Source organism: Sturnira hondurensis, unplaced genomic scaffold (genome assembly GCF_014824575.4).
Source record: "Sturnira hondurensis isolate 20B ecotype Veracruz unplaced genomic scaffold, ASM1482457v3 Scaffold0017394, whole genome shotgun sequence".
Lineage (NCBI taxonomy): Eukaryota > Metazoa > Chordata > Mammalia > Chiroptera > Phyllostomidae > Sturnira > Sturnira hondurensis.
In genome coordinates, this window is record NW_028090025.1 from 9756594 (window position 1) to 9781441 (window position 24848).

Below are 24848 nucleotides of genomic sequence, written 5' to 3' on the forward strand. Positions count from 1 at the left end.
GAAGCCAAAGAGACTCCGAATTCCGTGCTCTGAACTAGGGACCTGAGGTGATGGTGCACGTGGGGTAAGGTCCACAGTCGGATAAGCTTTCTCAAGTGAGCACGTCTGAAGCCAGTTCTGGCCGTGTCAACAGCTAACTCTTTACATTTAGATGAGTCTTTTTAAACCTGCTTTAAATTTTGTTGAAGTTAAATACCTGAAGTATCTGAAATGAAGTTTCTTGAAGCTTGGATGAATTGACAAATACTTTGTTATTCTCATTTCTAAAAAGTCAACTTCCAAATTTTATTTTTAAATTATGAAAAAAAATTATTTAAAACAAAGTGTCTCAATTTTATGTTTAATACTGTCCCTGCAAGGAGCCTTTTTAAATACCTTTTCCCTAATTACTTTCCCTATGAAATTTTAACACTATAATTGTACTATATACCTGTTTATGTAATGCACATCTGTGCTTTACTAAGTAAAAAGTGTAAGATTCCCCTCGACCAACTCTTGTTCCATTATGAATGAGATCATCTTCTTGCAAATGCATGACTTCAATGAATTAGTCTATTCATGCTGTCATTTTGGATGAGATTCTATAATACACTTGGCTGCCATGATGAAGAGTCTGGTGTTTAATCAACCTTTAAAATAAGAGAAACGAGTTGATCGGGTTTTCCTGTAAATCAGGAGGAAGAAGTGGGTGATGAATGTGATCACTGTGTGGGTGAGAAACCTGAAGTTGAGAGGTGGCCTGACCTCCCAGGCCCTCCCAGTGCACAGCTGGCGCCGTACTGGGACTACAGCCCCGTGTCTTCAGGCTCTTGCTCCTTCCACAGCACCCAAGGGCTGCACTATCAAGAAAATCCCACTACTGTGGGCACTACAGGACTTCCACATTTAGTTTCTTGTAATGGAATTTTGGTAAAAACAAAGTATGTTAGAAAATAGCATCTCCACTTTCAGGACCTGAAGTTAAACAGAACCGGTGTTCAGTCTTTGTGTAGTGAAATAATACTGAAAAATCAGTGATCTTTCCCTCTCCTGGCTCCTGTATCTTTTTGTGCGATGTTTTTCTTGGGTGGGTTGGCTCGGTTACTTCAGTGCCGGGAATGTTTCAGGAGGAGCGGGGAACTGAAGCCTTGATCGAAAGACAGAGAACTGCTCGAGTTCAGAAACCGTGCACCTCAGATGTATTCTTCCCATCCATGAAGCTGGTCCCATGTAGTCAATTTATTTCATTATAGGAAAGACTATTTCATTAACAGCACAAAAAAATCCTTTTATGGGTTTTCAGTTGAACTGTTTCCTCGTCTGGGAATGGGGTCAATAATATCAAACTTCCTGGAGTAACTGCGGATGACGATGACGGCATGGGGCATCCTAATGAGCACACAGAGCAGGAGCCATCGCGCTGTTACATCATGGTGCCAAGGAGGGCGGCCCGGTGGGGACGCCTCCCTGGGACCTGGACAAAGCCGTGAAGCAGTGGCTGTGTCTGATGCTCTTCCAGCTCTCCGCATTCCCGGTCCCCTGCCAATGTCAGCAGCTCTCTCAGGCCTGCCTGCTCTCAAAATAATGACATGCTACAAGATTCTTCCCTTCTTTATCTCTGTGCTCTGATACAGATTTAAGTGCTTTACAGGAAGGTCTGAACGACTAATTGGTCTAAACTTCCTTGACATATTTGGTTCTTGAAAGAAAACAGTGAATTGATAATCATTAGTATATGAGGAGATATTTCTTTTTATTTTTTAAATGTGGAATGCTTCCCGAACTTGCATATCATCCTCGCACAGGGGCCACGCTAATTGTCTCTGTATTGTTCCAATTTTAGTACATGTGCTGCCAAAGCAAGTACAAGACATTTCTTAGAGAAGTTCTGAGCGAGTTTTGATTGTTTTCTACTCCTAGAAAACAGGGGCTTCCCACAGAGGAATGCTTAGCATACATGTAGAAAATAAGTGTCTACAACTCAAGTGATTACAAATCAAGGGGCTTGATCATAGAGAATAATTTTTCCTTGCATGAGATTTTTTCTTTAGAAGCATCTTTTTTTAAAGAGATTTTATTTACTTATTTTTAGAGAGAGGGGAAGGGAAGGAGAAAGAGGGAGAGAAACATCAATATGTGGTTGCCTCTCCAGCACCCCCTACAGAGACCTTGTCTGCAACCCAGGCCTGTGCCCTGACTGGGAATTGAACTGGCAACTCTTTGGTTCATAAGCTGGTGCTCAATCCACTGACCCAAACCAGCCAGGGCCCTTGTATGAGATTTTATCTTTTTCTACATTTTTTTTCTCAAGTTGAATGTAAATATCCCTTTCTCCTAAAAAGTGAACAAAATGAAGGACAGGGACTTTGCATTTTTATCTGTTTCTCAGAAAAAGCGCATTGAGGATGTATAACTAGAAGTTTCCTTTAGCTGTCTTGCTATGGACTGAATCTCAGAAACTGTCAGAACTCACTCCCTCTGTCCCTCCTTGACTGGGCTCAAACTTTACAGGTGTGTTTTTTCTTCATGGTTGTTGGTCACAAAGATGTTTTATTCATTGTCTTTTGGAATATCTATCCTGTTCCTTCATTTCCATTATCAGTGTCCTTTTATCTTCTTGCATCTACTTTACCGCAAAATTTCTAACTAGTTTTCCCATTTCCACATCCCCTTCAGTACTGGGGTCAACCTATTCCTCCCCGCACGTTGACTTGACCACCTCAGTGCGGCCCTCGGAAACATCTACCACATCAAGATTAGAGTCATCCCAACTTCATGTTCCTCCAGACACTGGCTCAACTCAATTCTGTCTTCTACTTTTCTTACAATTTAATCATATTCATTATTTAACAGGCCACTTTCCTCACAACCCAGTAAACAGGCATTGCACTGTGTACTTGCACTCTCATCATTCCCCACTGCTTAGAGGGTCCCTTCCCAAGTTTAAGGCCCTTTCCAACATAAATATCCTGCCTTTTTCATAAAACTTTTCTTGACCGCTCCAGTTTTTATGGTCATGCTTTTTAAAACAAACAAACAACTGTTTATACTTCTGATGCTTTTTTTCTTAGCATTTAATACTAGGCAAACCTTTCCTGGATAAGTAATTTTGAAAAGTCCCCTCTAACTTGAAAAATTCAGAACCTACTTTGGAGGACAAAAACTGGAACAGCACACAGGCTATTTTCACTATGCTGACTTCAGACCCTGTATGCGGAGCTTTGATGGCAATAAAATGAAAATGGTCATTAAGCACAAATAAATCACAACATCCAACCTTCAGTAACTAATGGGTCCTCATAAAAAAACCCACAGCACAATCCACTTTAGAAGCCAGCGCTGCCCCCCGCCCGTACTTGAGTGGTGCAGGCAGGATGGTCTGGTAGTTGTAGTGTTGCTGCTGTTGGCTCAGGATCTGTAGCTGCAGGAACAGCTGCTGCTGCTGGAGCAGGCGGGCGTAGTTGGAGTCCAGCTGCGGCTCACTCTTCTCACCTTTCTGGTCTGGTGGAATGTACTGGTGGTACTTCAACTTCTTTACCCGTGGTTTAGGGTCTTTGCATTTTTTGCTACGGTGTTTGTCATTCGGATTCTTAGGATGGCTTTGCTATTTGTGAGAAAAAGAGAGGAAGAACATTTTTAAAGATGCCGCCACATGCAGTCTATTTTACTGTGCCTCAGGGATTTGAAATGAAAGAGCAATGCAGCTTCAGAACTGGTGGAGCCACTTGGGAAGGCAAGGTACCAGACACATTTCGAGAGCTAGGAAAACATATGCATGTACCCTTGACCACGAAATCTTGTTCCTAAGAACTTATTTCTCCTGCTGCCTTGTTCCTTCAGACTAAGGGCAAGATGCCCAGCTTAGCATTATCTGTTCAAATTCAACAAACATTAGCTCTGAGTTTTTTTGTGTAGACACACTGCTAAGTGCTTACATATATTATCCCCCAGTGAAAAACAAGTCATACATTACATATACAAGAGAAAAAGATAAAATATAGTTTACTATAGCCATAATATTTTATAGTCATTAAAATCAATAAAGAATATGTAAAACCAAAAATGCTTGTAAGGAAAATAAAGCAGAATAAAAACTATGTATTTCCACAGGACATATACACATAAAAACAGAGTAATGTAAATATGAGTTTAAAAATTTTTTTTAAGAAATATATTTTTATTTTGAAAATGGAGTGTGAGACCCCCATCTTATGATTAAGAATCAGATGACTTTTTTCTGAGTTTTCTTCCTCCATTTATAAGTTATCAGATCACTTTCTGCTTTTAGTATTCATATTATAGTTTCATCTGAATAAAAAAGTCCATCAACAAAACAATAAGGTATGGGAAATTATTCCTAAGCTTCCTTAGGTAAAATACTCAATAAGACAACTTTGAGAAGCACTACATTAAATGTGGGTATTGTTGTGATCCTGTTATATATGTTCATATTTGAAGGAGGAAATTTAAAAAATAAAGAAGAAAATAAAAATCACCATATTCTATAGACCAGAAATCGTCACTTTTCATATCTACTTTTTAGCCGTAGACACCCTCCTGGCAACGCCCTCACCTCTTCTACATCTCTGCCCAGACGCCACCTGCTCATGCTGCCCAACCACTCTGAAACACAGACGCGTCTCCCTGCCTCCTCAGCAGCCCCTCCCTCCTCACTTTATTCCCCACTGCCGGCCCACTCTGTGTTTTGTCGTCTGTTTACCTCCCATTCCTAACCAAGGGGGGGTGCTTTGGGGTGTTTTCATCACTGCTTTACTGACTCCTCATATCCAGAGCGCTGCCTGGCAACAGAAGGTGCTAGATAAATATCTGCTGAACAAATTAATGATGAATGTACATGCCATTAGAAATCACTTAAAATAAGCACTGAATTATCAGGTACTTAAAAAAAAAATCACAATGTCAGAAAATACCCTTGCCCGCTTAAAATCCTCCTGTAATCTCACAGTATTAATCAATTCACTGTTACCTGCTTATGTTGGTATCAATAACATATTTCATTTTTAGTCTTCTCAAACTGAACATACCAATGAACGGGGTCTGGGTTATGGGGGTTTGTCTCTAAGTGATATGTAACAGTAAAACAACTGGCCCAGCCACCATCAGGAAGGAACCTGATGACCAAGAAGGGGACAGAAACATAAGAGCCAGTATTCCTCAGACCAAATCTGCTATCACCTATTAGCCAGTAGGCACATGCCTATTCTTTCAGGAAGTGAGGGTAGGAAATAGCTTTCCTCATAGAAAAACCCAAAGAATTGTGGTCTGTTTCCTAGTATGTACTTGTCCTTCCCTCCCCTAGTAAAGTCCCAGGGTTCCCCCCTAACCCCCAAATCTCACATTCTTAAGCAATGCCTCTTGCCCTAGAACGGAAGCCCTCCTTAAAGACAGACACTAGCAAATAGCAGAACTTCAAAGATTAGGAGAGGCAGAGGACAAATTCTCAGTGTCTGCAGGGAAAGACGGGTTAGCACTCAAACCCTTTCTGTGCCATTAGCAGCGCGTGCTTGGGGATGTGGGAAGGGGAGGTACAAACTGATTCTATTGAAACAGTTGCCACTTGCCACCCTCTGGGATTTCTGGCTCCAATACCAAGTGATGGAAGATGGTGAAATACACTACTGTATGCCCTTGAAGCCACACAGTCTCGGTCACACTGACAAAGAGAGCCAGGAGTGGTAAGAGAACCTTCTCCCAGGAAGGTTCCAAGGACAGGCCCAGGGACAGACGGAGATGAGGAATGCACCAGGCTAACTGCCTCTGAAGAGGCTGCAATGGGTTGACTGAGATGGCAGAAAAAGGCTGGGCTGGACTTCAGGAGACTGAATAGAGGGTTAGCTCGCTCTCTAACATTCTTTCTTAGTTTTGAACGTTTGAGATTTGTGTTCTGCTAGTTTTGGCAAAAGCCACATCTGAAATGATTAAACTATTCTGCAGTTTATCTACCACCCACACTTTATTTAGCAGTTTTAAGTACACTTCAAAAAACTTTAAAAAGGTACTGTATATTAAACATTTTTATCTGTCCTGGGACTTATTCTAACTGAATTATTCTGACCAAGTAAAATGCAGGAACACTGCCACAAATCTGCAGCTTATCTGAAGAACAAACCAAGTTTCATCAGGCCAAATCTGCTAAACCAAAAGAAGTATTTGCTTCTATAAAACCTTTAACCTATCATGTAATATATCTGGAATACCACTGAGCTAAACCTTGTGTACAAAGTCCAAAATTCATCTCACCGCTAAAGGCATCCATTTGTGAGATTCAGGATTCCTGTGGGCTGTGTGAAAGCACCTCCACCTCACCCTACTCCCCTTCGTCTTGCCCTCGTGGCCCGGTGGGACCAGAACTGGGCACTGCTGAGAGAGTGATTCCTACAACCTTTCTCACTGCCCCAACAGTCTTAGACCACACGTGTGCTCTTCTGTGACTATGGTCGCAGTGCTGAAGGTGGCAGCTGCAAATTTTAGGGCCTGGTCTAGCAAGTCCTCCCATGATTTTGTTTTCAAGGCTCCAGGCTAAAAGGCAGGCTGGGCAACGTGGACACATGCCTTTGTCTTCCACAGGGAGTGACAGACAACAGTCACAAGTGAAGACACCCAAACTAGTGCACATGCAGGGTACTCACCTTCACCAGTGCTGGCCCAGGCTTTGTTGAGGACACAGTGTTTGTGGGGAGCACAGGAGCTGTGGACCTTGTGGGGGGCTGATCCGTAGTAGCAGGAGTTTTCAAGAATTCAGGAACTACTGGGGACACTGAAGTAAACTGGTGAAAAAGGCAGAAAGGGAACAAGTCTGTGACATCAATGACAGTAAAAATAGAAAAACCAGAATTATAAGGTAGTGACTTCACTTAAGGGAAAGTCTAGTACAAAAGAAACAAAAGGAAAATATACTGTTATGCCTGAGACCCAAAGGGAGAGATAATGTGCCTTACCTCCGTGAAGCCAATTATTTTAGTCTTTGCCTCAACAGTATTGAAAAGCCAGGGCTAGATTGACTAACTGTACTGTTTTCTCAGAAAACACTGGTCAGAACTGCCCTTTTTTCGCAGAAAACAAGTTCAAGACTCTTGTAAAAATGAAGACAACAATACATGGTATTCACAAGGTTTTCTTGCCAAACAGGTCACACTAATCCGGGCTAATTTAAATGTCATCTTTAGTCTTTGTTACAGGGCCTGATGCGTCTCCTCCACCACACCCAGACCCACAGTCAGGCCGGGTCTGGAGAGAAGCTTCCACTCCATGCTTGTGTCCTTAAACGTGCCGTATAGCTTACGCTCCTACCTCCAAACCCAACTAGTACTCCTTAACTCTTTCCCCCGTTCTTGCGACAAAGACAATTTGAAGAATGTATTCTGGTAAGATTGACTTATTTCATTGACAGTACGTTCACATTCAAAAAGCAAGACACTAATTTGTTACCCAGGCAATTAATTATTCAATCTTAATTTGGAGTAACATATTAACAAAGGAAACTACAGAAAGCTCTTTGGGTTTTTATCAATCACCTAAAAACCTATTCCCATCAGCAATTTACGTTAAGAAGACTTTAAGTATTCATTTACTGGAAAGAGATATTACTATTCCAATAAATTAGTTAAATGTTGCCTAGCCGTTACTACTTGGACTTATTATCATCAGCCTTAGCCTAAGGAAAAACATGCCTTTATCACTTACACTTCTCTGAACAACTCTTCAATTCATCACACCCATCAAAATCTGTTCTCTTGTTGAAATACTTGGGTTTAAAAATATCAAACTGTATTTTCCCTCCTTAAAATAAATGACCTGGAAAGTCAGAGGGCTATTAGCCACAACAAATATGAAGCTTGGCACATAGTAGTTACTCAATAAATATTTTTTAAATGGGTGAATGGAAATCCCTTGTGGCTGTACTCATGCTAGGTCACACTCTTAATTAAGCCTGCTGAGACTGTATGTGTGTGTAATTAGTTGTGCCTGGCCATGTCGGCACTTTCCCTGAGGTCTTTTCTTTTGCCATGTATTTTAGCTTTTAACTAATTATCAGTGACTGTAAATGTCGACAATATATAAGACTGGACTTTCTAAAGATGGTTATACTCAATTTAATTTTCAAATGGAAATGAGAAAACTTATCCAAAAGTTTTGACACCCATGTTCCAGGCTGACTTCTGGCCCCAAATGGCCCTGAGCCAGCCAGCTCCTCAATGAACCTCTGATGCGAAGTCAGAGGTGACAGCCAGCGGATCACTGCCTTAAGGGTAGGGTTTTATGGTATTTGTTTTCCTTTCACTTTGCATAGTTTTAGGAAATGAGGATACTTATCTCTGTACAAATTTTTACACAGGAGAAAAACACTCCTAGGCTATTAAAAATTGGCATATGAAATAGAATCAGATATTTGAATTTTAAATATATATTTCTTTGTGGATAAAATCTACTAACCTAGCAAGCTATTTTACCAGTCCAGATCTCACTGGCTGATTTGATAGCAATGGTGCATTTGAGAGCAGTCAGTGTTAAAAATCTGAAAAATAACCCAGGAGCATGAATGTGGTGGTAACTGTAGTATTTATGAAAACATTTTGCCTATTATTTCTAGACCTTGCCTAACTGACTTCAGCCTTGACTACCAATATGCCCAACTGAATACCTCTTTTGGTATTTCAGTGTGACTCTGTTATCCAGAAAACCACACACTCCAACGTAACACCAGACTAAGTCAACTGAGAAACCAATGATTAACTTTACCTAATCTGAAAATAAATTCTGGTTTAAAAGGGAGAAATGTCTGAACTCTGATTTAGATTGTGCCAGTCCTATTTATGTGCCTTAAAAAGGACCCTCCAAAATCTTGGATCATATCTAAATGTTAGGATCCTAGTGGCTAGAGTTACCAAAAAAATAAATAAATAAAAATCTAGATATCAATGCTTCTGAAATGACAGTATTCTAAAAAGGATTAAAAGACGATCCAAGCAATAAAAATACTACACTTATTTTGTTTCACAGTACATTGAACAATCATTAAAAATCTTAAAGAGTGCTTTAAATATATTTAAATTGCCACTGAGACCTAAGTTCACCTTATATATTATCAAAATTGTATCTGAAAATGGTTCAGAATCTTTTCTCCAAAGAAACAAAAATGCTGCAAACTTTGCTTTGTTTTGCTGGATCTGGTCACTGTTCTCATTACAAGTTATAGGTGTCAAGACTGCCAGTAATGATCATTACATCATGAAAGGATATGTCAGAAAAAACTGTTTAACAGTGGTTATTTATATGTTAAATACAAAAGAAAAAATAGAGCAAATATTTAGGCTGACTAAAGTTTTATAACATTTCAGGTCTGCACTGCTTCCTTCTGAAAAGATGGTATTACTTGCTAAGGACCAATCACTGTTGTCTGGTAAGTTCCTTTGTTTTCTTAAAATACATTTTATTGATTACCCTATTATAGTTGTCTCACTTTCCCTCCCCTTTATTCCCCTCCACACTGCAGCACCCCTTTCAGCATCATTCCTTCACCTTATTTCATGTCCATGGGTTGTACATGTAAGTTCTCTGACTTCTACATTTCCCATACTATTCTTAACCTCCCCTTGTCTACTTTGTACCCACCATTTATGCTTCTTATTCCCTGTACCTTTTCCCTCATTCTCCCCTTCCTTCTCCACTCCTCTGATAAGCCTCCATGTGATCTCCATTTCAGTGACTTTCTTCCTGTTCTAGTTGTTTGCTTAGTTTGTTTTTTAAGGTCCAGTTGTTGATAGTTGTGTTTGTTGCCCTTTTATTGTTCATGGTTTTTACCTTCTTCTTTTTCTTAGATAAGTCCCTTTAACAATTCATATAATAAGGGCTTGGTGATGATGAACTCCTTAAACTTGACCTTATCTGGGAAGCACTTTATCTGCCCTTCCATTCTAAATGATAGCTTTGTGGGATAGAGTAATCTTGGATGTGGGTCTTAGCCTTTCATGACTTTGAATACTTCTTTCCAGCCCCTTCTTGCCTGCAAGGTTTCTTTGGAGAAATCAGCTGACAGTCTGATGGGCACTCCTTTGTAGGTGACTGTCTCCTTTTCTTTTGCTGCTTTTAAGATTCTCTCCTTATCTTTAATCTTGGGTAATGTAATTATGATGTGCCTTGGTGTGTGCTTCCTTGGGTCTGACTTCTTTGGGAGATTTTGAGCTTCCTGGGGTTTCTGGAAGTCTGTTTCCTTTGCCAGATTGGGGAAGTTCTCCTTCATTATTTTTTCAAATAAATTTTCAATTTCTCGCCCTTCCTCTTCTCCTTATGGCATCCCTACGATGTGGATGTTGGAATAGTTAAAGTTGTCCTGGAGGTTCCGAAGCCTCTCCTCATTTTTTTGAATTTTTGTTTCTTTATTCTGTTCTGGTTGAATGTTTACTTCGTCCTTATGTTCAAAATTGTTGATTTGAGTCCTGGTTTCCTTCCCATCACTGTTAGTTCCCTGTACATTTTGCTTTATTTTGCTTTTCATAGCCTTCACTTCTTTCTCTATTTTGTGACCATACTCAACCATTTCTGTGAGCATCCTGATCACCAGTGTTTTGAACTCTGCAAATGATAGGTTGGCTATCTCTTCATCGCTTAGTTCTATTTTTGGAGCTTTGATCTATTCTTTCATTGAGCCATATTTTTTTTGTGTTGGTGGACCTGTTACGTAGTAAGGGGTGTAGCCTTAGGTATTCACCAGAGTAGGGCAACCCATGTAGCTGTGTTGTGGTGCAGTATGTGGGGGAGAGGTTTGAGGGGAAACAGTACCACTTGCTCTGCTTTTGGCTGGCTATTAGTCACTTCCCCTGCTACCTATAAGCAAATTGGGCCCTTCTAGTGCTGATTCCAAGGTGGGTGGGTTTGTGTACATTCTAGGACCATGTGGTTCTCTCCAACAAACTCTCTTTGAGGTTGGAGTTTCTCCTGCTCCCGCAACCCCCACAGATTTTTATAGTCAGAGGTTTTGAGGCCTTATTTCCCCACGCTGGAACCCTGGGTTGTGCTATCTGTCTCGCTCCCCAGTTCTTCCTCCTGGTTTATCTGCATGTAAACATGGGACTGCTCAGTCTGCCAGCTGCCTCCTTGCCCTCCCTGATCCTCTAGCTGCTGCCTTGCTGTGAGTCCTTTCCACCTTGGCTGCCCGTCTCCGCCCTTCCCACTGGTCTGGATGAATGTTTCTTCTTTAACTCCTTGGTTGTTGGACTTCCATACAGTTTGCTTTTCTGGCAGTTCTGGTTATTTTTTATTGTTGTTGTCCTTCTTTTGGTTATGTGAGGAGGCAAAGTATATGTTCCTACACCTCCACCTTGGCCAGAAGTCCCCTGGTAAGCTCCTTTTTTATTAGAATTCCTTTATGCAATTTCAAGGGATAGAAACTAGGTAAGTAAAAACAAGTTTTCTTTGTGTTGTTTATTTAAGATCAGTAAAAATGTGTTGTTAATTTAGAATGCAGCAGAGATCTTAATTACGCTGATAATATGCAAATAAATTCAAAATGCAACTATTTAAAAAATATTGTTTCCATATGTCAATCCCCAAATAAAATGAGCACTAGTCAATGAATGACATGAATATAAATCAAAAACATGTGCTTCAGGCAGTTAATAAGATAGATGGATATTTTATGTAATGCTAGCTTTGTTAAAACATATCACCTACAACTAACCACTTGTTTGTAAGTAGCACAGATGGTACGTAGAAAATAGACAGGGCGGGGCAAGAATAGTATAGGAAATGTAAATGCTAAAGAACTTGTGACACATGGACATGAACTAAAGGGGGGCAATGTGGGGGGGAGGGGGTGTGCAGCGTGGAGGGGAATGAAGGGGGGGGGAAATGGGACAACTGTAATGGCATAATCAATATAATATATTAAAAAAAAAGAAATTACAGTCGGAGACCCAAGATGGCAGAGGAGTGAGTGGAAGCTACACTAACCTCCTCCCAGGACCAATCTGGAATTACAACTAAATTGTAGAGAAATCACCCTGAGTAATCAACTGAACCCTGGCTAGAGAGAGAAGCCCCATAACCAGACAGACAGGAGAAACCACTTCAGCACAACGTAACTGGTAGGGAGTGTGAAGGGTGTGCCAGAGGGCTGGCTGGGCTTCCAAGGGCAGCAGCTTAAGTTCTGGGGGGATATTTCAGTGGCTGGGGGGTTCCCCTGATAAGTGTAGGGTCTAAACCCCAGGCTAGGTTCCCCAGTCAATAGCACCAGAGCTGAAAAGGAACCCAGATAACATCCAGCTGTGAAAAGTAGCAGGGTTTTTGTCTGCCAGGGAGAGACAGAAGACAGGGAGAGCCTCTTAAAGCGTCAATGCACAAAATTTCATTTGCAGCCACTTACCCTGGGCTTTGGCAGAGGGAGGGCAGAGTAGACTAGGGCTGCATGAGAAGAGTCTGGGGTTGGTGGCTCTGGGGAGACAACTGCAGGAACAGCTGCCAGGATCCCAGTGCTGAGTCATTCCCTCATATGGCAGAAGCTATTTTTCCCAGGCAGAGCACTCCTCTCCGAGTGGCATCAGCCTGAGAGGAAGCATTAGCCCCCACCAGCAGGAATTACTTTGCTCCCTCCATCCCCACAGAGGTTAAGCAGGGCTCCTCAGTATAGCCTGTGGGCATATCAGTGATTAAGTTTAGCAACTAAGGTGGATCTCTGGGAGCTCTGAGACTTCAGCTGACCCTCCCCATGCCTGGTGCTGGTAAATGTTGGCCATGATGTGCAGATTGCTTCTTTCTGCACAGAAACAGACCCAAAAGTGGGAGCCATAAGCTATGGACTGCTGACAGCTACAACAGGTTGGCCAGGGCCAGTCACAAGAGGTGTCTGAAAAAGGCCTGCATCAGGGTCTTTGCAGATCTACCTAATAAACAGAAACAAATACAAAGAAGCAGCCTAAATGGGAAGACAAAGAAATAGAGCAGAAAAGGACAAAAAAATTGTTCCAAAGAACTAGATGAAATGGAGGCAAGCAATTTATTAGATAAAGAATTTAGAGTAATGATTATAAGGATACTCAAAAGCATGAAAAAAGACATAGAAACCATAAAAAAGGATGTCAGAAAAAAAGAATGCAATATCGGGAGTAACACACAAAAACATGGAAGCTAAATGACATGTTATTAAACAATGAATGCATCAACAATGAGAAAAGGAAGAAATAAAAAGATACCTTGAAACAAAGAAAATGAGAACAAAACAATAAAAAATCTGTGGGACTAAGGGAAAGCAGTCCTAAGGGGAAATTCATAGTATGACAGCTCTTTCTCAAAAAATAAGAAAAACTTCAAATAAAAATCTAACTTTACACTTTAAGGAACTTGAAAAGAATAACAAACAATGCCCAAAGTGAGTAGAGGGAAGAAAATAATAAAGATCAGAGTAGAAATAAATGAAAGATTCTCAAAAAATGATACAAAAAGTCAATGAATGCAAGAGCTGATTCTTTGAAAAGATAAATAAGACTGACAAACCTTTAACCAGACTCATCAAGAAAAAGGGAGGACCCAAATAAATAAAATCAGAAATGAAAGAGGAGAAATAACAAATGACACCGAAGAAATACAAAGGTTTGTAAGGAAATATTATGAGTATTATAAGCCAACAAACTGGACAACATGGATGAAATAGATAAATTCCTAGAGACAATCTTCCAAAAGTAAACCAGGAAGAATCAGAGAATCTGAACAGACAGATTACGCCTAGTGAAACTGAAGCAGGAATAAAATAACCTCCAACTAACAAAAGCCCAGATCGATGGTTTCACAGGTGAATTTTACCAAACATTCTGGGAAGAACTAACACTCTTCCTCCTCAAACCATTTCAAAAAATTCATGAGGAGGGAAGGCCCCAAAACTCATTTTCTGAGACCAGCATTATCCTAATTCCAAAACCAGACAAAAACAGTAAAAAAAAGAAAGAAAGAAAGAAAGAAAATTATAGGCCAATATCTCTGATGAACATAGATGCTAAAATCCTCAAAAAGAAAAATACTAGCAAACCCAATATAGCAATGCATCAAAAAGATCATACGCCATGATCGAGTGGGATTTATTCTGGGAACGCAAGGTTGGCACAACACCTGCAAATGAGTAAATGATATTCACCACATAAACAAAGTGAATGATAAAAGCAACATTATAATATCAATAGATGCAGAAAAAGCATTTGATAAAATCCAGCATCCATTTGTGATAGAAACTCTTAGCACAGAGGGAATAGAAGGAACATACCTAAACATAATAAAGGCCTTGTATAACAAACCCACTGCCAGCATCACACTCAATGGGCAAAACTACAAGAGTTCACCTTAATATCAGGCACAAGACAGGGATGTCCACTTTCACCTCTCTTATTCAACATAGTACTGGAAGTCCTAGCCATAGCAATCAGACAAGAAGAACAAATAAAAGGTATTCAAAATGGAAAAGAAGAAGTAAAACTGTCTTTATTTGCAGATATGATACTGTACATAGAGAACTGCAAAGATTCCATCAAGAAACTTCTAAAACTGATAAATGAAATCAGCAAAGTAGTAGGATGCAAAATTAATATCCAGAAATCAGTTGCATTTTTATATGGCAATAAGGAACTAACAGAAAGTGAAATTAAGAAAATAATCTCATTCACAATTGCTTCAAAAAGAAAAAAATACCTAGGAATAAACCTAACCAAGGATGTAAAAGATCTGTACTAGGAAAATTATAAGTCACTGAAGAAAGAAAATGAAGATACAAATAAGTGGAGCATATACCATGTTCAAGGATAGGAAGAATGAACATTGTTAACATGTTCTTACTACCCAAAACAATCTATACGTTCAGGGCAATTCCTATCAAGATTCCAATGACGTATTTCACAGAACTAGAACAAATATTTCAAAAATGTATATGGCACTACAAAAGGCCCCACATAACAACAGAGAAAGAACAACAAAGTTGGAACAATCACACTACCTAATATCAAACTATACTATAAGGCCATAGTAATCAAAACAGCATGATACTGACATAAAAACAGACACACAGATCAATGGAACAGAATAGAGAACCCAGAAATAAACCCACACCTTAACAGTCAATTAATGGAGGAAGCAAGACACACAATGGGCTAAAGATATTCTGGTCAATAAAAAGTGTTGGGAAATATGGACAGATATAGGCAGAAAAAGGAAACTAGACCACCTTCTTACACCACACCCAAGAATAAATTCAAAATGGACTAAAGACTTAAATGTTAATCTGAAACCATAAAAATCCTAGAAGAAAACACAGGCAGCAAAAGATTGGACATTGTCCATAGCAGTATTTTATTGGATATATCTCCCTAGAAAAGGGAAACAAAAGAAAAAATATACAAATGGGTCATCAAAGTGAAATTCTGCACAGCAAAGGAAATCAACAAAAACAAAAAAGACAACCCACAGAGTGGGAGAACATATTCACCGTTACATCTGATAAGAAACACCAAAAACACAAACATCTCAGTGAAAAAACTGTGCAAAGGACCTGAATATACACTACTCTCCAAAGAGGACATACAGATAGTCAGATGGCCAATAGACATGAAAAGACACTCAATGTCACTAATCATCAGAGAAATGTTAAATTAAACCAGAATGAGATATCATCTCACACCTGTCAGAATGGCCATCATCAATACATCAACAAACAAGTGCTGGCGAGGATGTGGAGAAAGGGAAACTCTTGCACTGTTGGTGGGAATGCAGATTGGTGCAGCCACTGTGGAAAATAGTATGGAGTTACTTCAAAAAATTAAAAGTAGATCTGCCTTTTGACCTAGTGATCCCACTTCTGGGAATATATCTGAAGCAACCCAAAACACTAATCCAAATGACCATAAGCATCCCTATGTTCATTGCAGCATTATTTACAATCACTAAGATATGGAAGCATCCCAAGTGTTCATCAGTAGATGGCTGGATAAAACAACTACGAGACATTTACACAGTGGAGTACTACTTGACTGTAAAAATAAGGAAATTTCAACCCTGGCTGGAGTAGCTCAGTGGATTGAGCATGGGCCTGCGAACCAGAAGATCGTAGTTCGATTCCCAGTCAGGGCACACACCTGGGTTACAGGCCAGTTCCCGGTAGGGAACGTACAAGAGACAACCATACATTGATGTTTCTCTCCCCCTCTCCTTCCCTTCCCCTCTAAAGATAAATAAATAAATGAAGTTTAAAAAATAAGGAAATTTCACCCTTTGCAATAGTATGTATGGACCTAGAGACCATTATGCTAAATGAAATAAGCAGTCAGAGAAAACTAAATACCATATGATTCTACTCGTATGTAGACTCCAATGAACAAACTGAACTAACAAACAAAATAGAGACAAACTCATAGATAGAGAGCAGGGTGAAATCTAAGGTGGAGGTGATGTGGGTTGGGGGGTGGTGGTGAGGGGGTGGATGGACTGAGCCAAAAGGAAAAAGGACTCATGGACATGGACAACAGTGTGGTGATTGCTGGCGGGGAGGATGTAAGAGGACTAAATGGTAATGGAAAAAAAATACAATTAAAAAAAAGAAATTACACTTCCTATCTCTGATACCCAATGCAGGCCTTCATCAGTAAGTACATGTAATAAAAGTTAGTGTAATGCTGATTATTTAATGTATGAGTGCATCGCTTACCCACTGGACCTTGTTTGTTCCCTTTTCTACCTTAAACCTAAGGTTTCTATATTACATGGCAAAAGGTAGTCTACCTAAAAGTTATTGATACAATGGGAAAAAATAGATAGTAGATAGTTTACAAAATTTTCTAAGCTTGTCTTTCTGAAAATACAAAGAGTAACTGACCAAGTTTCCATTCAGCACAACTTGGAATTCAGCACAGGCTCTGTCCTTATAGCACAGGCTTGAAAATTAACACAGACCTTGTCAGAGCACATTTGCAGTAAAACATCTGTGTGTTTATAATAACTTAATTAGATAACTTAAGAAATTGCTGAGATGAAAAAAGTCTTCAAATTAAAAGAACCAGTGTAACAGCTTCTGGTACCCACTTGTGGCTAGCTGTTCTTAATTTTCTACAGCTTTGCATTGTTCAAGAGTTGCTCAAGCATAAAATAGACTGAGCTCCAACATGTGATGTGTTCCCTTAATATTTTGGTAAATTCCTTTCCAGCTGTACTTTAATCAGAATTGAAAAGACAAGAGCAAAGTCCAAGGAAAAGCAGTTTCAGTCTCTTACAGACTACAGTGAAATACACATTAAAGGAGAATTGTTTTCACCATTAAAATCTACATTTTAAAGGAAAAACATGGTGGTGTATTATACTATCTACATTTCAAGGTCATTAACATTTTAGCACTGAAATTTTAAGAGAAGTACCTGGAAAATCTGTTCTTTACTTACGTGTTATGTATTAAAATCTTTTTTGTAGGGAATGTTTCTTTTATCTGAATACCTTCCTATAAGACTTAATATTCTGGTGTCTGTGTGTTCTGAAAGAATTAAGGAGACACTATGTCATAAGACATTTTGGAATAAAGCAAATCATTAAGAACCCTGACTGGTGTGGCTCAGTGCATTGAGTGCTGGCCTGCAAACCAAAGGGTTGCTGGTTTGATTCCCTGGTAGGGCACATACCTGGGTTGTGGGCCAGCTCCCCAATAGGGGGTGCTCAAGAGGCAACCACACACTGATGTTTCTCTCCCTCTTTTTCTCCCTCCCTTCTCTAAAAATAAGTAAATAAAATCTTAAAAAGAAACCAAATCATCAAGAAACTTTTGGCTTTTCCCTCAACTTATTGTCTGTAAACACAATTCCTCAAAAAACTAAAGATGTAATTGCCTTTTGATCCAGCCATCCCACTGCTGAGATTATAGCCTAAGAACCCTGAATCCCAAATTCAAAATAACCTATGCACCCCAATGTTCATGGCAGCATTATTTTCCAACAGCCAAGTGCTGGAAACAGCCTAAGTGCCCATCAGTAACTGAGTCAATTAAAAAAACTGTGGTATATTTACATAATGGAATACTACGCAGGAGAAAGAAAGAAGGAGCTCCTACCCTTTGCAACAGCATGGATGGGACTAGAGAGCATTATGCTAAGCAAAGCCAGGCAGTGAAGGACAAATATCATATGATCTCACCTATAAGTGGAACCTAATCAACAAAACAAGCAAGCAAAATAGAACCAGAGACATGCAATAAAGAACAAACTGACAGCAACCAGAGAGGTAGGGAGAGGGTAATAACAGGGGAAAGAAGGGGAAGGAGCAAGTCAAGGAACATGAATACAGGGCTCATGGGCATGGACAATGGGGTGGAGACTGAGTGGGGTGAGGGGTGTGGAACAGGGGAGGGGAGAGAAACAGGGGAAAAGGTGGGGCAACTGTAACTCAACAACAACAGAATATGAAACAAATACACGGACTTAAACTTTCTATTAGGCCAAGTATTTTTAAAAAATGAACAGGAAAACTAGAAGAATATACTTAAGCTACAGGATTAAATGTGCAGTACAAAATGATGGTTAGTCTATCAAACAAGTAAACAAACAAAAAACAAACAAATAACAAATCTGACTCAGGTAAATAAAAAGGAAAGGGAATTCTATGACAGTGCTACTTGAAGTATGGTCTGTGGACCTTTGTTAACTGCCTGCAACAAGTATAGGAAGACTCACGGAAATCTGATGTTGCCCCATTGTTTTTGTTGTATTTTACAAGAAAATTAGTCTATTAGGCTGTGGAAATTAAACAAACTATATGAAAAACAAACACACAACAGTCCCTTCCTTCCGGAAATTGGAGGACCACTGGTCTATAGTAACCAAATTCACCACCAAATCTTCCAGAGTTTCCATTTTAAAGATTAAAAACTAAGAATCTCAAAGAATGTCCAAAAGAGAAGATATTTATGTTGTTCTTTTATTATCTTTGCTTTATAAGGACTATTTTAATAATTGTACAGGGACTGACTTTTGGTGGGGGTACAATGATAATTCTAAAGCAGGAAAAAATATATTTCAGAGACCATCTCCTGGGACTTTTTCATTCACTAAGGCAATAAGCACTTGCTATGTGTTGGAGCCTGTGTATTCAGTATGAAGTTACTAAGATAAAATGATGGGACATCCCTGCCCATTGGAAACTTTGTATCTAATGAGAAGCAATGTTTTTAAGGACTTTCCCCTAGAACTAAAAGTGTGAAAGTAATTATATTTAGGGAGATAAATATATTTTTTATATATCAAGTGAAATGCCTGAATAAATTCTATAAACAAATACTGGATAACTGAAAATAAAACACAAAATTTGCCAAAACAATAAAGCAGTTAACGTAGAGATGCTTATTTAATTGCATGAATAGAAATATACATAATAAGAATCTGAATTCCTTACTTATAAATACTACAACACATAACACAAGGGAATAAATGACACAATTTAAGAAGGCCTCAAGGTGTACCATACAGAAATTATGTAATAGCAGTGAGCCAGCTTTGATTCTAGGTTTTTTTATTCAAACTGTAAGTAGGAAGTGTACCATTCTCTAAAGTGGGTCTTCTCACTCAGGCCCAGCTGACAACTAAGGAGCAGACTGTCAGGGGTCAACACACAGCAGGCAGAACTGGTGCTGCAGCAACCCTGGAGAGTGTTACAAAAACTGTTTAAGTTCAGGAATGACTCAAGGCTTACTGTGTGTTGCACTGGCAATAAATCAAGGATATTTATTCTTTAAGAAACACTGCTATACCTACCTTTTTTTCCTTCAAATAATTCTGGAATGTCAGCCTACTGGGTGGCACTGCCTCTGGTTGAAGTTTCTGACTTACAAACTTAGCTGAAGACCAAATTTCAAGAGCAAAGTAAAAAACCTAATAGTACAAGCCATGCTGAGCAAAGGAGAATGACAATCTCCTACACGGGTAGAACAGTCAGGAAGTCATTATCAGGTAGACAGCTGAGGTGACAAAAATTCTGTTACTAAAAGCTAAGGACATGCTATTAGCTGTCTGATATTCTGACCAACTCAGAAGCAAAGAACAACCCAAATGGATAAATAGAACTGTTTTTTAAGGTTATTTACTTGCATACTTGACATTCCTTTTTAGGCCTATTTTTAAAGCTCAAAACCAGGGTGCAGCAAAAATGTGAGAATACAGTAGGGGCTGGTTTCCCTTGCTCTCCCTCTCTGCCTGCTTAGACCTCAGACTGTGAGCTGGGCACTGACCCTGATCCTTCTTCTAGGTCAAGTTCCAGCAAACCTGAGGGGCTAGTCACTCTTGCCCTATAAACTTTGACAGGAGCATATGAACCGCAGCTACCCACACTACTTTTGATGAATCCAAGCTGGAGAGGCTCTCTTCTTAAAGGAAGAACACAAACACCACGTCTGCAGGCTGGATGTCAGTAAGCTCTCATGGTGCTGAGTTCAAGTTAGTGTTTACCAAGCACTTTTTCTGCAACAGGCCCTGTGCGAGACGTTGAAGACATACACACATGCAGACACACACATACAATCACACACAGAGCTCTTGCCCTCTAAGAGTCAAAGTCCTTCTCTCACAGGCTCACATTTTCACATTTATTTGTTTATAAAAATAAACAAATAAATTAATATATTTCAGATTATGCTAAGTACAAGCAAGAAAATACTGCTGAAAGACATAGTCCCTACCTAACAAATAGATATTCATGAATAAGAAGAAATGCTGTAAGAAAATAGAAAAATTTTTCTGAACCCAGGTCCTCTCTGGTGTAAGAGTTAAGGCAGGTAATTGCCTTTCCAACTCAAAAATTCTACGATGCTAGCTTTAATGAGAAGATTTTCTACTGAACTCCACCAACCCCAATAAGTAGCTCAATAGTTTGAATTTAAAATAACAGAATTCTGCGCTGGCTGGTGTAGCTCAGTGGATTGAGTGTGGGCTGCGAAGCAAAGCATCGCAGTTTGATTCCCAGTCAGGGCACATGCCTGGGTTTCTGGCCAGGTCCCCAGTAGGGGATGCTTGAGAGGAAACCACACATTGATGTTTCTCTCCCTCTCTCCCTGCCTTTCCTTTTCTCTAACAATAAATAAATAAATAAATAAATAAAATCTAAAACAAAAACAAAAACAAAATTCTTTTAAAATTTTAGTAAGTCAAAAACACCACGTGAACCCTAAGAAAGAAGACACCCACTAGGAAGGACTTCTAGTGGCTAACTGGGCTCAAATTTAAAAAAACAATCAACAAACCAACCAACTGATCAACCAACCAACCACCCAATCAACCAACCAAGAGTGTAGTAGTCACTTCTACGCAGGGGCCTCTCGCACAAACTGCAATTCGGGGAGAAGCCAGCACTGAAACGACTCCCTCTGCACTGAACCACCTGCCTGCAGTGCATTTCTGCCATCTGAGCCAGCTCTTATAAAGGAGTACCTGGAATCCTATTTTAACCAACAGGACTGAAGCCTTCCTCATCCAATCAGAGCTATGCAGCTCCAATCAACTGGAGTAGCTCTATTCTGACTAATCAGGACAGTGTCTTTTAGACCAATCAAACTTTGAGGATTTGGAGTCCTCTTCTGCATAAGGACAGACCAATTAGGGCCGAGGAGTGAAGACTTCTGTTCATATAAGCCAAGTCTCCTCTAGCTCTGACTGTGCACTTTCCTTTTACATCAATTGTGTCTCCCTGGCTGAGCTAAAACACCAATGATAGTTGCTGGAGCAGAGCAGACCAGAGTGAAGTAGAGCAGCATAGCACAAAGCACACCGGCAAGGAGCAGGGCAGAGCTGTCTAGTGCGAGAGGGGCTTGGCCCTAGGACTGCCTGGCCCCAGGGCTGCCTCATAGCCATGCTGTTTTCACTGTTGTGCTATATGACAGTTGAGCCGTTTTGCACTGAATAACCTTTCCTTCTTCACTGCACCCCAAATTGGGGGTTCCTGGAGGCACAGAGTTGATGCTAATGACCATCAGTTGACAACCATAAGGAGAAAACAAGAAATTTTATGAAGAATACGGGTTCTCATGGAACTGAAAGAAACACAAACATCCACTGAGAAATAAGAAATGTGAATTTCCAATGCAATTATTTAAAATATTTATTGGATTCCTTTGCATGCACTAGACTCTTGTTCCCAATAGCATCTGACATATGATAGATGTTCAATAAATATTTTTTGAGCAAATGAATTAAATCTAACCAAAATCAAGGAGTCAATTAAAACAGCCAAATATCCAAATGGTGTTCAGGATTCAAGGTAATGATATTACCTACTTATGGTGAACACATAGTGACTGGAAGTCAGTATTACCTTCCCGGAACACAGTTAAAGTGTCTATCTTTTGCCCAACAAAAGATTCAAGCCCATTTCAGTATCTGGTAATTAGTTAAAGAAATAATAAGTGCTCAACATGTATATATTTTTTAAAAAGGGTATAGCAAATACATGAGAACACAGAATGGGCTCTTATTGTGTTTATGAGTAAAAAACAGGAAACAATGCCAAATAATCAACAATAGGAAACAGGTTAAAAGCAATTCAGTATATCAGTTCAACTGAATACTACACAGCAATTAAAAATGATATGAATATATTTCTTGATCGGGGACTATATTGAACTTAAAAACGTTATGTGCATTAAGGGCTATCATTAACAGAGTGAAAATGTGACACGTGGAATGGAAGAAAATATTTGCAAATCATATGTCTGATAAGAGATTAATATCCAGAATATATAAAGAACTCCTACAACTCGACAACAGAAAAACAAATAACCTGATTAAAAAATGGGCAAAAGACTTCAATAGACATTTCTCCAAAGATAATATACAAATGGCGAACAAGAATATGAAAAGATGTTCAACATCACTAAACATCAGAGAAATGAGAGTCAAAAGCACAGTGAGGTATCACCTCCCACCCCTGGAATGGCTACTATTAAAGGAACATAAACTAAGAAGTGTCAGCAAGGATGTGGAGAGTATGAAACAGTGCAGCCACTATGGAGACCAATACGGAGGTTCCTTAACAAATTAAAATAGAATGACCACATGACCCAGCAACCCCACTTCTGGTGTATGCCCCAAAGAACTCATAACAGGGTTTTGAAGGCACGCTCCCACCCCATGTTCACAGCACCATTATTCACAGTGGGCAAGAGGCAGAAGTGACCCAACGTCCACTGATGAACGAATAAACAAAACGGGGTAAATCCATACAATGGAATATTATTTAGCCTTAAAATTAAAGATGAGTCTGTCACATACTACAACATGGATGAACCTTGAGGATATTATACTAAGTGAAATAAGACAGTCACAAAAAGTCAAACACTGTATAATTTAGATACAAGATATTTAAAGTAGTCAAATTCATAAAGACAGAAACAGGATGGTGGTTGCCAGGGCCTGGGGAAAGGGGACACTGGGAGTTGTTTAATGGGGATAGTTGCAGTTTTCCAAGACGAGAGAGTTCTGGTGATGTGCTGCACAGCAGTGTCAGCCTATTTGACACTACTGAACTGTGCACTTTAAAACAGTGAGATGGTTAAAAAGAAGGTAGACTTTATAGTATGTGAATTATACCTCAAAAAGAAGTTACATGAAAAAATTTTTAAGAGTTACAAAACTGTGAAGTAAAAATATGTATATAATACAGAAATAAAATGTAAGAATCCATTAAAAATGTTAAGACTGATTCGATTACAGGTAAAAAATTGATATTTTGCCACAATTTCAGACTAACCTTCTGGTAAGAATGTATTGGTGTGTAAAATACAAGATATATACTTGACATACAAAAAACAAGAAATTTTCTCTGCTTAGACGTAGAAACAAAGACGCTACCTGGGCCGGAGTGCTGGTAGTCGCAGGAGACGGTGATTCACTAACTTTTGGCTCACTGGGGGACGCAGCTGACCCCTGCGACTCCTGGCTGGCTGGCTGGTCTGGAGACAAAGCATCACTGCTGTCTTCATCAAATGAGAAATCGCCCTGAGTTTGGGGATAGTCCTCCTTCCCAACACCTAAAGAAAAAAAAAACCCTTAACTCACCTGGGCTTTTGGAATACTAAGCTTACAATGAAAAAGGAGAAACGTTTTTTAAAAATAGAAGACCTTAAGAAGCTGTTAAAAAAAAAAAAGAACCTGATGTACTTCCCAGTGGAAGAACCCACCACTACCTACCATAAGTACTTGAGAAACAAACAAACAAGCAAACCAAACCTGAACTGGATTAAGCCTTTGGATCCAACTTCCTGTTACAGGAAGTAGAGGACACAAAAAAGTTTTTAACAACTGGGGATGCAAATGCCTCCAGTAAAATCCAGAATGTGGAAATGTGATAGATAAAACAAGCACACTCCCCAACAGATGAATAGTAAGAAAAGAAAGGAGGAGGAAGACCCAACCAAATGATTAAGACTTAAGAGGCATATCAGCCAAAGCCAATGTGTGGACATTGTTTGGATTGTGACTTGGAATACAACTGTTACAAAACATTATGAGGCAGTGGGGAAAATGTGGTGCTGACTGGGTATTTTGATAATTCCCACTTCCTGGAGCGGCCCAGCTATACGGACACCCTACTGTTAGGAGCCCATTTCCTTGGGATTGAAAGGCATCACAGTTGATTGCACTACTTTTAATTATGTACTACAAATTGCCTAAGACTGAAACTTATACTAACATGCAATAGAAAGTCCCCATGAGTAGTGGAAACCATCATAGTTTTTCAAACAGGACAGTAACTTTTAAAAATTGTTTGCTGAGTAAGTGGCAGTATTCTGGATTTTTTTCCCTGCTAAAGCTTATGCCAGAAAAAAAAAATGGAAACATTAGTACCTAAGTTAAGAA

The 24848-nt window shown here is 39.5% G+C and overlaps 1 protein-coding gene and 1 non-coding gene across 7 annotated transcripts in view; both read right to left on the reverse strand.

Annotated features, from left to right (window-relative positions):
* Window positions 1-24848, reverse strand: part of MRTFB (myocardin related transcription factor B) — a 201601-nt gene that overhangs the window by 30127 nt on the left and 146626 nt on the right. For all 6 annotated transcript variants that reach the window (XM_037067753.1, XM_037067758.1, XM_037067755.1 and 3 more), the window contains 3 exons: window positions 23841-24019; window positions 6630-6767; window positions 3336-3583 (listed from right to left, as the gene is read on the reverse strand). In XM_037067753.1, coding sequence (XP_036923648.1) covers window positions 3336-3583; window positions 6630-6767; window positions 23841-24019 — 565 coding nt within the window. The remainder of the gene's footprint in view (window positions 1-3335; window positions 3584-6629; window positions 6768-23840; window positions 24020-24848) is intronic.
* Window positions 1740-1846, reverse strand: LOC119002090 (U6 spliceosomal RNA). Its single transcript, XR_005069674.1, has one exon. It is a non-coding gene; the product is annotated as a U6 spliceosomal RNA (small nuclear RNA).